Here is a 15,472-nt window from a genome sequence, read left to right as displayed (position 1 = left end):
CGTTAGTTTCATCCTTTCAAGACTGTCCTGTGTACGCCCAACTGGCTTGACCCTTCCGTTTTCCCCTCTCCGCTTCCACCTTACTCCTTCCACCCGTCCTTTTCTCCCTTTGAGTACGATCACAACAGTCTACCCCGGAACCATTCCATTTCCATCCCTTTCGGATGTTTTCTTCACAAGGGAAGGGGACGATGCAGTTGAGGACGTTGGTTGTCTGGTATTCTCTTTTGTAACGGGTTATTTTATAATCGTAAAAAAACACCTGTACGAATCAGCTCAAGTCTCACGTGCATAAGTGCCGGTGCAAAGACTGTAACGGGTCGAATCTGGTCAAACTCAAAGTATGGGCATGCAGGTTGTTTACGGTTCACATTCGATTAAAAGAATCTGTTACGTGTATTTGAAGTTAGACAGGAGATAGATCGATAATCAGATATATAAATAGAGAGATAATCAGATATATATAAATAGAGAGAGAGAGAGAAAGAGAGAGCGAAAGAGAGCGAGAGAGAGAGCGAGAGAGAGAGAGAAAGAGAGAGAGAGAGAGAGAGAGAGAGAGAGAGAGAGAGAGAGAGAGAGAGAGAGAGAGAGAGAGAGAGAGAGATAATGATGTTAATGGAAGCAGATGCTGTCGCTTCGAGCGGTACTTCAACTTGGCGTTCATCCGTCTGGTAAACATCGCACAGTGAAGCTGTGATCTTTAATCAAGGACATGCGCTTGGGACTGATGGCTTCACGGCGTTCGGTGACCCGCTCTGACGTCATCAACACTGCACGCGCACACGCAGGTGCAAAGGCGACGAAAGCAGGGCTTACAAATACACTTGAATATCACAATCACACGACGAAAGCGGGGTTTACGCACACATGTCACACTGGTAGTCTGACAACAAAGTATGACGACAATTGCAGGGAAGAGTTAGGATTCAGGTTTAACCTGGAATCTTCGAGTAATTAGAAGTCATTTACAAAACAATTCCATCGATCCGAAGTTCGTGCATTTTAGTATGCTGAACCACATGATTATTCTGAAACCTAAACTTATAAGGCCAGGGCTGATAAATGTATCTTCAACTACAAAAAGTGTGGGTTCCTTTGCTGAAAATAAAATTCCCTTATTATTCTGTACTGTGAAAAATATTACCCTAAAGGTTCCTGTGCTAACTATTTATAAATACAAATAGGCATATGTTCAACAGTGCAAACAACTAGACTAGAAGTACTACTCTGAAATTGACATTTGTGAAGACTTTTTTTGGTGTCCCACGGAGCAATGACAATCACTGCAATCTGATGACAGTAAATTATTCATAAGTTAGGGACGGGTCCAAAGAGAGCAGGCTATCTATCCAAAACATGTGCAACAGTCGACGCAGGCCACGATGTTTGCCGATTCCAGACTAAACATGAGGGTTACAAGGTAGGACATAAAGAAGACATAGTGCATTCCGTCGAATGATAAATGGCCCAGGGACCGCTTCTGGATGACGACCAAATGAACACGTTAGTGTATAGACTGAGACCGGTCCAGTATTGCACGTGCTCCAGCCTACCCTTGGCCCACGATACATTCCTGGCTGTCCAGACACTATTGCACACACATGTTTGAGTAATGGACAGGTCTTCTTCTCCACCTTTCCTCATCGGAACATCGGTGACATTCAAACAGTATAGTAGTGAAACCTCCTCAAAAACATGAATTATGCTCTGTTCAAAGTAGATGTCGGAAGAGCTTGTTCCACTCCACGCCCTTATCGTCTTCTGCTACCCCCCCCCCCCCCCCTTAACCCCTGGAGAAAAAATTACTCTCAATACCAACCGCCAATGGAAATGAACCTAGTGTTTATCATTAAAAGCACACATTCTCTGCCTGTCCGTCTGTGTGTGTCTCTCTCTCAGTGCAATGCAGTTCTCTCTCTCTCTCTCTCTCTCTCTCTCTCTCTCTCTCTCTCTCTCTCTCTCTCTCTCTCTCTCTCTCTCTCTCTCTCTCTCTCTCTCTCTCTCTCTCTCGGGCGTGTGCACTTGTCACCGAATGTTCCTATTTTCACATTTTCCACTTCAAAGCCCTTCATTGAACTGACAATTTAATGCAATTTGCCGCATTAGATTCTGAAAGGGGAACATGACAAGCAAGATATGTTCAGGGGGACTAATATAATAAAATAGAATAAATCATAATAGCGTGCACCTGCATCGTTGTTGTGAGTGCTTTTGCCCGTAAAGTGTGCCACTGTTCTGTAGAAATTGGGGTTTACTTGCCTCCCTCTTTTCTTTCTTTATTTGGTGTTTAACGTCGTTTTCAACCACGATGGTTATATCGCGACGGGGAAAGGGGGGGGGGGGGGAGATGGGATAGAGCCACTTGTTAATTGTTTCTTGTTCACAAAAGCACTAATCCAAAAATTGCTCCAGGGGCTTGCAACGTAGTACAATATATTACCTTACTGGGAGAATGCAAGTTTCCAGTACAAAGGACTTAACACTTCTTACATACTGCTTGACTAAAATCTTTACAAACATTGACTATATTCTATACAAGAAACACTTAACAAGGGTAAAAGGAGAAACAGAATCCGTTAGTCGCCTCTTACGACATGCTGGGGAGCATCGGGTAAATTCTTCCCCCTAACCCGCGGGGGGTCTTGCCTCCCTCCCAGGCGAATGTTTATCAAAGAACGTGACCAAGCGTTAGCCACAAACGCGGCTGCTGTGAGAGGAATGTAAAAAAACCCAAAAAACATGCAAATAAAAAATTAAAAAATGTAAGTATAAACTCCAGATCTTATTCTGTTTTGACTTCGTTACAAGGCAGCCTTGATGAAAAGTTGGCAAGACAAAGAAAGGTAATACCAGTTGTGTGCGAATCCTCAAGTACAACATACACTCTCCGTTGAAAACCCGTCCTTATTACTGGTAAAGTTGTGTTAATGTTACATTGCTGACTGGTTCGCTAATGAGATAGTAATGTGCATAATATGTATGTATACGTTCACAAACTGAAGACAAAGCATGCACAGTGACCCGGTGCGCTGGTTGCAATACGTCTTGTCCCGTTGCCGATGCTCAAACTTTAACAAACGTAGTCACAACTCGATCGTTTAATGATTCCGATATTGCGCAAACGTCCATTGTGTTCGCTACACATAATAGGCCGACAGCGTGTATACTCAAAATGTCTCAAAATCTGAACAATATCTGAACAAAATCTGAACAAAATCGGGGTTGGGGCGTACTTTTAAATATTACCTCTTGTCTTCTTAATTAACAACATACAATTTAGTTCATAATCAACGCAAAATGTGGCCGCTTGGTAAGTTTGCAATTGTCGCGATAGCAAACCCGTCCTTCCAATTTTCTAGTCCACCAGCGGCCATCGCTTCAACAGGTGAAAGAACAAAATCGATCTCCCTTCAAGCCGGTTACCAGGGCTTTTTACTCCGGCTTGTTGCCACTTATTCTGGCATCCCATTACCATCATCAAAGCCTGGGTCGCCAAGGACGGAAAAAAACGGGTCCGTCAGACCACAGACAACGACAGGCAACAGAAATACAAGAAGAAAACCACACAAACACGGCCATTTTCCCTGGCTAATGATCAATAAAAACAGGAGCAATTTCTAGATCTTTTCTACTTGTTCGGTGTCCCAGCTGGTTTTATGCCGGGTATACTGCTTCGCTTCGCACGGGGCACTAGACGCGAGAAAAAGGAATTTATACGCGTGTTCCTTGTGCTGAGTTGAGTTCCCCATGTTTGTTGTTGTCGTTGTTGCTTTTGGGGGTGGGAAGGGCGAGGGGCTGTGAATGCTGTAAATCTGCCGGTTCCCACTCGCAGCAATTCATTTTTACATTTAGTCAAGTTTTGACTAAATGTTTTAACGTAGAGGGGGGAATCGAGACGAGGGTCGTGGTGTATGTGCGTGTGTCTGTCTGTGTGTGTGTGTGTGTAGAGCGATTCAGACTAAACTACTGGACCGATCTTTATGAAATTTGACATGAGAGTTCCTGGGTATGAAATCCCCGAACGTTTTTTTCATTTTTTTTATAAATGTCTTTGATGACGTCATATCCGGCTTTTCGTGAAAGTTGAGGCGGCACTGTCACGCCCTCATTTTTCAACCAAATTGGTTGAAATTTTGGTCAAGTAATCTTCGATGAAGCCCGGACTTCGGTATTGCATTTCAGCTTGGTGGCTTAAAAATTAATTAATGACTTTGGTCATTAAAAATCTGAAAATTGTAAAAAAAAAATAAAAATTTATAAAACGATCCAAATTTACGTTCATCTTATTCTCCATCATTTTCTGATTCCAAAACATATAAATATGTTATATTTGGATTAAAAACAAGCTCTGAAAATTAAATATATAAAAATTATTATCAAAATTAAATTGTCGAAATCAATTTAAAAACACTTTCATCTTATTCCTTGTCGGTTCCTGATTCCAAAAACATATAGATATGATATATTTCGATTAAAAACACGCTCACAAAGTTAAAACAAAGAGAGATACAGAAAAGCGTGCTATCCTTCTTAGCGCAACTACTACCCCGCTCTTCTTGTCAATTTCACTGCCTTTGCCATGAGCGGTGGACTGACGACGCTACGAGTATACGGTCTTGCTGAAAAATGGCATTGCGTTCAGTTTCATTCTGTGTGTTCGACAGCTACTTGACTAAATGTTGTGTTTTCGCCTTACGCGACTTGTTACACTTGTCCCAGGCACCGCCGTGCTGTGATGAGAATGGAAATGCCAGGCGTAGCGTTGATTCTGATAATGTCTGGCGAAAGTGGTTCATGCCGTGCTTAAAACAAACACAACAGCATTTTGTGGTTGCAAAAAGCCGTACTGTCTATGTTCCACTGACAAGTTGTGTTGCTTTGAGTTTGATAACAAAGAAAACTGGTCGATTGTTGCTGAGGGTGTATTTCAAAATATCGTTTCTTCTCTGTGTGTGTGTGTGTGTGTGTGTGTGTGTGTGTGTGTGTGTGTGTGTGTGTGTGTGTGTGTGTGTGTGTGTGTGTGTGTGTGTGTGTGTGTGTGTGTGTGTTGGACTTCAGTTTACTTATCAGTGTTGGAGTGTGTGCCCGAGCGTTGCTGGTTTCGTGCAAATAAACCCAAGACTAGCGAAGAAGAGGCCGGTGCACTCATTTCCACACAAGCATAATACCCTTCCAATCGTTTAACCCCAACAATGGGAAATGTTCCTGTTTCTACAACACCAAGAGCTGGACTAAGAAGTCTGCCCTTAAGCCCACTCTCTGCATGTGGAATTTAGTCAATCATCACTATTCTTTACAGCAAACAGGTGTCTAATACAGCATCACTTGCCCCTCCCCCTACCCCCAAAACTGTGCCAATGTCTGGCTGGGAGAAGGTGGCCAAAGGTGAGGTCGTAATGCCGACACTAATGTCCTATCTTGTCTCAAAAAGCTCGTCAGGTTCTGGCTCTGTCTTCTCCTTGCAGAACTGTGCCACACGGCTTATCATTATTATTATCATGAACAAATTGTTTAGAGGATAGCGCAACAAGTATAGAAAGAGGATGGGAGGAAGGAGGAAGAGGAAAAAGAAAAAAGCAATGTATAAGAAAGTGATGGAAGTCGGAAAGAAGGAAATGCGTGGACACAAAACAAAGGAAACCAACGTAAAATAACAAACAAAAGCAATTTAAACAAATAAGCTGCAAGTCGATGGCAAGAAGAAATAAAGAAAATCACAACATTAATCATCGTGACCAAGTTGGGGGAACAAAGGCCAGTCTCTACACACGCCCTGTAGCTTTTGGGGTACAAAACACCAAAGCAAACACAGGTAATGAGGAGCAAAAATGAATAAGGAAGTCGAATAAATAATCAGCCGGGACAGATATTCTCTGCCACCGTGTTAGTCTTTCCTGTTAACAAGGAAAGAATTTTAATTGGCATGCAGTTAGGAATGTCCTACTCGTTTACAACTGACAAACGATTGATAAATTCATAATAATAATACGCTTTCCTGTGGGCTGCTGAATGAGTGTTATCTTCAGCGTTGGTAATTTACGTCAATAAGGAAGGTTCCATGTCCTTTACTATAAGTTCGTGTGTGTGAGTGAGACTGAATGTATGTGTGTGTTGCTATGTTAGTGTGTGTATGTGTGTGTGTGTACGTGTGTGTGTGTGTGTGTGTGTGTGTGTGTGTGAGTGTTGCTATGTTAGTGTGTGTGTGTGTGTGTGTGTGTGTGTGTGTGTGTGTGTGTGAGTGAGTGAGTGAGTGAGTGAGTGAGTGAGTGAGTGAGTGAGTGAGTGAGTGAGTGAGTGAGTGAGTGTGCATGTGTGCATGTGTGTGAGTGATAAATGGGTGTTGTACATCGCATTATCCTTTGATTATTCTCTTTCACGACAAGAGAACTGTGTGGGAGCAGTTTGGGCGATGGAGCAACAGTTATAATACTACCGATGTTTCTGATTCTTCTCTCGTTTTGTTCTCGTAAGCACAGGCAACACACTGGCTTCTTTCAAACATTATCATTTCAACAAGTCGCCGGCAACAGGATGCTTCTTTATCCACCAACAGGCGCTTTTATCTCGCGATAATGCTTTCACAAACTATTGACAAGGCGACCGCATACGAATTCAAGCAAGACGCTGCCTTCTATGTTGCACGGACCAATTTGCATGTATGTACACTGAATGGACCAATTTGCATGTATGTACACTGAATGGACAATTTCCCCTGAAAAGCCGACCGGGTCTAAAACTGAAAGCCTACAGTGAATAGGGGTCACTTGACAAAGCCAAGTTTGAGATAGGTCTTGGGGTAGGTGTTTGCATACGGCGACCTGGTAAGGCAGGGGCCATAGCCACCAAGGGAGCTAAACAAGGGCAGAGAAGCGTGACCCTGGGAACGTTGTCGTCGAACCACTTGATGCCAAAAGATAGGGAGCGATTCACGACAGAAGCCTTTCGTCTCTCCACCCACCCACCTTGTGTTCACCACGTTTTGTTGACCCGACTTTCTCACCTGCTAAACAAACCTTCATCCCACCCTCTGCTGCTGGAGCAATTCCTCCTCTTTTGACTGCCAGGGACCGAGACAGCAGGAATGAACTATTCACGCGGGTTTAAATCATTCAGGACCATTTCCATAACTCTAAAACAATCGAAAGTTAATCTCAGAAGGTCCCGGTGACATGAGAGCGTTAGGGTTATGTACGAGAGCTAGCGAATTTCCCATGTTGAAAGGCTTCCTTTCAGAACAGGAGCGGGTAAAGAAAACTGACTGCTTTACATACGCAAAAGATGGGCTTGGCTAGAGTATGTTGATATGAATCAAATTTGACTTGCAAGTCTTACGTGAGGAATCTGTTTTATCGTGTTTATTCAGTGGGTTACTGTTCATGAAAATCACCTGTGCGGAACACCATTCATGTCAACAAATGTAGCTATGAAAAAGTCCCCGCACATAATAGACGTCATACAATTATGAGACTCTATAAAGAGAAAGAGAGAGCGAGAGAGAGAGACAGACAGAGACAGAGAGAGACAGACAGACAGACAGACAGACAGACAGACAGAGACAGAGAGATATAACCGCATTTCTATAACCAATTTGGGAGTTCCTTAAAGTAAACCTTGTATTTGGTTGACATTTTGTTTGCACGCAAGAAAATCAATGTTAGAAAATAAAAACTGAAAATATGTCACTGCAATGCATTAGAATACCAATTGATGGTCTTTATTATTTCACGCATACTTCTTACTGCCAATACTCGATAGTATATTCTGTATTCCCAAATATTTCTTACTGCCTATGGTTTCTATTCCCGCATATATATATTTCTTAATGCCAGTCCGTTTTTGCTTTGGCAGCTCGTTTCCATTCCTTTAACTAGGAGGGACATTAAGTATTTAGGTGGATGCCACACATATTTCGGAATTAATTCAAAATCGGCAATGCCAACAAGCCCCCTTTTCCCCCAGACGTTCACTGTGACAACAGCGATAAACAAAGCGTGGCTTTAACCATGCATGCCATTTTGTTCGACCGTGGCAAGCGCTGAAAATTACCCCTCGCTCGTAAGACAAGACTTAAACCTCCTTCGCAATAGTTTTCATAGAGCCAGTCTTTTCTTTCTCCACCTTTTGTTGTTGTCGATGCCGGGTTGGGGGTCGTGATGGGCTTTTTTTGGGGGGTGGGCTGGAGGACAGATAAAAGGCACATTGCAAAGGAGAAGGTGACGGTGGTAAGGGAATTATTAACATTGATATGAATACAATACATTAAGTGAGGCCCCGAATACGAAAGCGAATATTGAGATAATCCCCAACTTCTAATAGCAATACTTGCATATGAACACCTGTATATATATATATCTGGTGGTTGACCTATCCCAAAACCAAAGCAAACAATTATTATATGCGAACTTCAGTTAAACTGGAAATATCTATCTTCAAACTTGAGGAGAATGACGTGGTTCAGGTCATACACTTGCTGACACTGTGTTTCCGAGGCCCTTCTCCTACTGTTGACCCGCTTTCACGCTTGAACAATCGTGTCAAGAAGGGTCGGTAATTATTCTATCTGCCGGTGACGGGTCACGTACTCCTTACCCTACAACTATTCTGGCTGGTCATTCAAATCGTGATAAAAACTAAACATAACAAACAGATAACAAGTCTAGTCGGTAGGGACAGCTTGGCAAGTAAAGGAGTATTGGTTTAAATTGACTGAAAGTTCAGAGGTCACAGAAGTCCGCTTTAAAGAATATCGTCTAGTAGTAGTACAACTCACAGCGTTCCCAAACTGAAAATGTGTTCAAAAGATATACTTGCGTTATACTGACAATCACTAGAGGGGTTATGGTCGACGATATCTTATGGCGTGTGAAATGTTTTATCATTCTGTTGAATAAACTGTATGTGACTCAGTCGTCGACCATGTGGGGGAAAACTGACACCCGCCCAAAAAACGTTCACACTGCGCCGTACAAAATTCATAAACTGGACTAGACCTTCTATCCATTGCCGGTTTTCGGGTCGACAGTTTCTCATAGTGAAAGACAAAACTGCCATTCTCTTGAAACCTGAAAGTATTGCATAAGCTTGGAAAGAATTGTCGCTCAAATGTCACACTAATCATACTGAAACATAGTGACGTTAAGGGTGGACTTCTCTCGCTATTCTGTGACTGGTAGGGGTATTCTTTACCTCCAACCGGTCAACCTTACTGGATATGGGGCAGTAAAACGTCAACCACTCGACTGTCGCTGCTAAACATGCCTGTGTGTGTGCAGTTATGTCGGCGGTTTATGACCTTTCAGAGAGTGCAGTTACTGGCGCATGGACCGTCTTTACTGCAGACGCTTGCCACACACTTTGCCCTTGAAAACCTTTCAATGGTCAGCTCTGCTGGAGATTGAATGGCGAGATTCCCTACGGTGTCAGTGGTGGCAGTAAATATCGGTAAAGTAATGGGGCATTAGCTTTGAAGTCTGGGGAAAAAACTGTCCTTACACTTTCACTTTGCACGATAGAATCAAAAAATATAATTTCAATGCAAATTACCTTTTAACGTCTATTTGTTTTCGGGGAGGACAGGTTTTGCATGCTGCACAACACTTTTTTTGCAAATCAGGCTTGTTTTGTTGTCCATTAAATATCACTTTCCTGGAGTATACATGGAAACACTCTCCGACGGGCGCAGTGGCGTGGTGGTAAGACGTCGGCCTCCTAATCGGGAGGTCGTGAGTTCGAATCCCGGTCGCTGCCGCCTGGTGGGTTCAGAGTGGAGATTTTTCCGATCTCCCAGGTCAACTTATGTGCAGACCTGCTAGTGACTTAACCCCCTTCGTGTGTACACGCAAGCACAAGACCAAGTGCGCACGGAAAAGATCCTGTAATCCATGTCAGAGTTCGGTGGGTTATAGAAACACGAAAATACCCAGCATACCTCCCCCGAAATCGGCGTATACTGCCTGAATGGCGGGGTAAAAACGGTCATACACGTACAACTCCACTTGTGCTTAAAACATGAGTGAACGTGGGGGTCTAACCCCATGAACGAAGAAGAAGAAGAAGAAACACTCTCCAAACACAAATCAACATACACTTATTTTTTTATTTTTTTCTTCTCTTGCATTGACCATTCAAACATGAATTTGTGTTTTAGTAACCATTCTGTTTATCCCCATAACTTGAGCAATCATATAAGCTGTCAAGAGATGTGTTTTAAGTTGCTCTTAGTGTGTGTTTTGTATACATGTGAGAGTTGGTGTGTGCGTTCTTTATCCCATGGTTCAATTTATACCATTTTACAAACATGCAGTCATGGAACACCTAGTGGAAATGCAGTGGTTACATTACCGTTACAATGTGGTGGAGAGGGTATTCTTTCACAAAACCCTTTAATTTCAACAACAGGTTCCAGTTATTCAGTAATGTTTATGTATACAAAAACATAATACGAAAAGGCATTAAATAAATCAGAATGTTCTCTCCAAGACAGTGCGTACTCTTAATATCACTGAATCATATTACAACAGACTGTGGACTTTTTCAATTTACTTTTGTTATTATAATAACTATTTTTTGTTTGGTTTAGTTTGCCTGTTTTGTTTTACTTTTACTTTGTTTTTATTTATAATCTCTTGTGAGTAAACTAAACTTGTATTAACCTAGACAGGATTTTAATTATTCTGAGATCTGCTGCAGTCACTAACAGCTTCACCATGATTCAGCCTAAAGTATAGCAGCAGCTGAGTAATTCCATTCCACTTCCAGGTGTAAACTTTGCTAAACTGTATTTGTTTTTTTTTGCTCTAATGTAGACAGATAAAAGGAGGGGATACAGACAGCTATTATTAACGAAATATTAAAAGCGAATATTGCAATTTGGATTTGCCAGAATGATGCCTACATGCGGGGATATAGCTCAGTTGGTAGCGCGCTGGATTTGTATTCATTTGGCCGCTGTCAGCGTGAGTTCGATCCCAGGTTCGGCGGAAATTTATTTTCACAGAGTCAACTTTGTGTGCAGACTCTCTTCGGTGTCCGAACCTCCCCCCGTGTACACTACATTGGGTGTGCACGTTAAAGATCCCACGATTGACAAAAGGGTCTTTCCTGGCAAAATTGCTTAGGCACAGTTAATAATTGTCTACCTATACCCGTGTGACTTGGAATAATAGGCCGTGAAAGGTAAATATGCGCCGAAATGGCTGCAATCTACTGGCTGTATAAAATTTCATCTCACACGGCATCACTGCAGAGCGCCTAGAACTGTACCCACGGAATATGCGCGATATAAGACTCATTGATTGATTGATTGATTGATTGAATTGGTCCCACATTAAAACTGTTGGTGTAATTCTTTTGACTAAAGAAACATGAAAACAAGAACAGGTTAGGTGTAGCAACATTTAATTATCCTTTTTTTTTTTACAACTACAATATGTTTTGCAATTTTTGAGTGATGAAAGTAAACATTCCAATAACAACTTTTCTTGATTTTTAATTATTGATAATTATATTGGAACATTCATTAGCTGCATAGCAGTAGATCTGTTTCTCTTCTCTGTGTATGTCAAACTGTTCGGAGTGTAAACCAGTTGATTTAAAACACGGAGAGGGAAAGGCGAAGTGCGTCACCTGCAGCCCCAACTTGTGTCAATAATTAGTCATTCACTCTACCTGGCTTGACAAAAAAGCTTCCTGATCCTCGGGTCAGGCGCGCACATGTCCCTACTTCGTTAATCACACATTAGACATAACGTTGCGCTTGATTTGCTCAAGGAGTTATATTCAGTGTTACATATTCCAACTTCCTATTCATTTTTTTCCCGTTTAACCCAACGTTCACGTTTGACAGGCACAAGAGAAAACAAACACAGGTCGCAAAGCACATATGTCGGTTGCCACTCAACAAGTAAACACGGACTTCTACACGCTCGTCTCGGTGCAGCGTGTACCACGGTGGCATGCGCCCCTGACCAGTTTACTGTTTACCATTCCCTTCATCGGAATGGCCCATCAGTGTACTTGTAAACCGCTTGTGACGCGGGGATATGTAGGAAACTAGTACCATCTGTGTTACTTTACTAAACACGCGTGATAGATACACAAACTTGACACGGCAAAATGCACGGCTGTCTGAGGATGAGTCACTTCGCATGCGGCGAACACGAAAGCACGCTGTCTAACCCTGTATAGGAGAGAGAGAGAGAGAGAGAGAGAGAGAGAGGTAACAACAGGCAAAGTTTGTTCAGTTAAACGTCCTGTTGCATGTTTTACTTCATAGCGCCGCTTCGCGAGCAAATTTAGTCTCGAGTAAGGTATGGATGTTAAGTTTGAGGTCTACGTATTGAGGTGACGCGAGGGTCGGGGATCAAAGTTAACGGGACGAAGAGGTGTGAGAGGAAAATAAGGCAAGTTCTGACCTGCTGCCAGCGATCTTCCAGCGAGGGCTGCGCTGAGAAGTAGCCGGTATCGTGCACAACTTGCAGCTCCCGGAAAATGTTCCCACTCGGTAGCACATCCATAGTGGCAAGGGAGACACACACAAGGCGACACACTGGCCGGCGGACGTGCGAATGATCAAGATGAAGCGTAGACACTTCTTTTCTCGTCAGCTGGGCCCCGACATTTGCTGTCTGTCAACTCTCCAACTACACGCTTGCGGCGATCACAGTACAGTCAGTCATTCATGCAGAATCCGCGCTGCTAGCGCCTGAATCGGTAATCTCGGCACCAAGAATGTGTGTACACCGCGCTGTGGGAACGTGGAGACTCGGCCAATCAAATTGATTGTCACATTCGCTCGGCATGCCAGGAATTTCCAGCGACCAATTGCGTTGCGTCTTACTGCGGGCTAGCTGCTTCGCGATTGGTTTTCGCAATCATAATATACCCCGTATAAGGAATGTTGTTGTTTATATTGATTAGTATGCCCTATTTTTGGAAGGCTATATAGCGAGTTGGTTCAAACTAAAATGTCGCATTTCGTCCTGTGACTCAGTAGTGAACAGTCGTACGCGGGACGGCTGCATGAAGTTTATCGGTGGGCTATACACTTAAAACGACTAAGACGACTAAGAGTTACGTACCGATACTGAGACCGTGCTGTACTTCGATCACAACTTGATACGTATTCTGACCTGCGATCGTGACGCCGGAGCCTTCAAAGCAATCACTGTAGGCCCCTACATTGAGCAAGTAAGGAGTACGGGTGACTAATTAGGCTTCTGACACCCAATGTTGTGCAACGCACAGCCGGCTAGTGAAAACGACGAAGAAACTGAGGTAACTGGAATTGCGTAAAACAGAAAGTTGATTAACTTACCGCAGGTGATTTATGGATTTCGTCACCAGTCCCGGTCTCACTGACCTGCTGGTGCAAACACCCCGACAGCAGCCACTCAGTTCCCATAAAACAAAAACAAACTAACAAACAAACAAATCAGTGCCGGCAAAGACAAACACCCGGCCACTGAAACAAACATAATTATCATTTGTCGTGAGTTTCATGGATAGAAAGTTGACCCCCCTGATGATCACCACAGACGCGCATTAATTGACGACTTCTCCGAGTAATTACTGATGGTTAGAATCACTGTATTTCTCCAGTCAAAAGCTGTTTAGTATCGATGTGCGGCTCAGTAATTCTAACCTTTTTTTTAAATTTTGGAGCCGTAACTTGAAACAACTAACCTCAGTAATTACGGTTAGATTTTAATTACGACCTTCATTGATTGTTAAAAACATCGACTCATTTTTTATATGCGGCTGTCTCATGTCTGATCAAGAGAGAGTCAAGTTCAACATAATCTGACCCCTTACTTGACTCAGTAGAACTGGCTGTTGTTGTATTCCCATCATCTTGGAGTCGGACAGAGTAGTTTTTCCATGCACTCATCTGATTACCACACCTTTGTGTCAGCACCAGTGTCCACGTTTCATTTCTTGATTCCGCTATAATCACATAAAGTCAACCGAAAAACTAGTTGTCAATTACACAATCTATTATACAAACAATTTGACGGTCATACCGAAACCCGAGACTTAGGAAAAGAACAGAAAGAACCCAAGACTGTAACGTTGCTGGAAAAAAATAAAGGAGAAGAAAAGGAACAACAACAACAACAACAACAACAACAACAACAACAACAACAACAACAACAACAACAGGAAGAAGAGAGGAAAACTGCCTATATCGATCAACACATAAGATTTTATGTGCATGCATGGGTATACAAAATGAGCGGAGAAAAAGTGTGAATACAGCGTTTCCCTCTTCCTTTGTTCATCGCCGTTGTCATCACCCAATGAATCAAAGGCAGCGTGGGGTTGGGGGGGTGGAGCGCAAATCACAGCATTATATTGTGACAAAAAGCCTATCGTGATGAATGACTTTCCGCCTAATCATTTATTATCCTCCTACAAATATCAGATCAAATGTTGCTTAATTACTGATTACTGATTACTGAGTTAAACGGGCACAGTTTGTCTTTATCATACAAAGCTATTTCTTTTCAACATCAGAATTTTTCCACGAGAACTCGAAATGAGCCTGACGATTTTGATATATAGGCTACTAGGTAACTGTGGCTATCGTCAGGCGTACTATTTTTGTCCTGGTTTCCATATAAAATCTTGTCAGCTTTTGCTTTTTTTATTCTCAATCACACAATGAGAACTATTTATTCTTTAAAAGCGCATTCCTTGAAGAAAATGTGTAGATAAAAACAATCGTCGGATCGCGGAATCAGTATTATGATATATTTCCGATGGCGTCAGGATTTTTCGTTTTTTAATCAAACCAAACAACAGTTCAGTGTTTGCCACGATGGGAAACTGCTTTATATATGATTAACAATTCAAGTTGCTTATTTGTCACTTGTTAAGTCGTAACATCAAGAGAGCGCACAATAGTGAAACAAAGCAAAGTGTACTGAACATGAAACTGGTTGTCATGTGTGCTTGTGTCAAATAAAACCTTTTGTTTTTAATACAGATCACTCTAAATGATTGTTTCAAAATACAAAAGTGCTTGGTTTACTATAGGCGATTTTCCGGTTACATTGATTAAACATTGTTACAGCGCATTGCAAAATCTAAGGCAGGTGTACTTTATCTAAATGCAATGTCTAGGGTAGCTGCGTTCTATCTACAAAGTAAAATGGTTCTTATACATATGAATGTTCGCCCGTCTGTGTCCCGTCCTTTTGCAAAGAAACTGCCAGTACAGGTTGGCCCTCCCCAAACAAAAAAAATGCCATCCTAAAAATGCTAATAACTTGTACATTTGTTGAGCGAATTACTTCATATTAGGTGTACATTAACTTGTGCATGAAAACATCACAAAGTTTCACATTTAAAGGTCAAATGGTGATTTTAGTGCTCTCTCGACAAAAATATATCCAAATTCATGGATCGAATCAACAGTAGGTGATTTAACATTGGTTGGTCGCCACACCCGCCTAATTATACCCTCCAGATA

The 15,472-nt window shown here is 42.2% G+C and overlaps 1 protein-coding gene across 1 annotated transcript in view; it reads right to left on the bottom strand.

Annotated features, from left to right (window-relative positions):
* The window catches only part of LOC138959020 (Krueppel-like factor 6), a 103,821-nt gene extending 91,053 nt beyond the window's left edge, over positions 1–12,768 (bottom strand). The window contains exon 1 of the mRNA XM_070330387.1: positions 12,414–12,768. Coding sequence (XP_070186488.1) covers positions 12,414–12,515 — 102 coding nt within the window. The 5' untranslated portion in view covers positions 12,516–12,768. The remainder of the gene's footprint in view (positions 1–12,413) is intronic.
* Between the last annotated feature and the right edge of the window lie 2,704 nt (positions 12,769–15,472).

This window comes from Littorina saxatilis, linkage group LG2 (genome assembly GCF_037325665.1).
Source record: "Littorina saxatilis isolate snail1 linkage group LG2, US_GU_Lsax_2.0, whole genome shotgun sequence".
Classification (NCBI taxonomy): Eukaryota; Metazoa; Mollusca; class Gastropoda; order Littorinimorpha; family Littorinidae; genus Littorina; species Littorina saxatilis.
The sequence above is the reverse complement of the archived record's forward strand: the minus strand, read 5'-3'. Positions and strand labels throughout refer to the sequence as shown.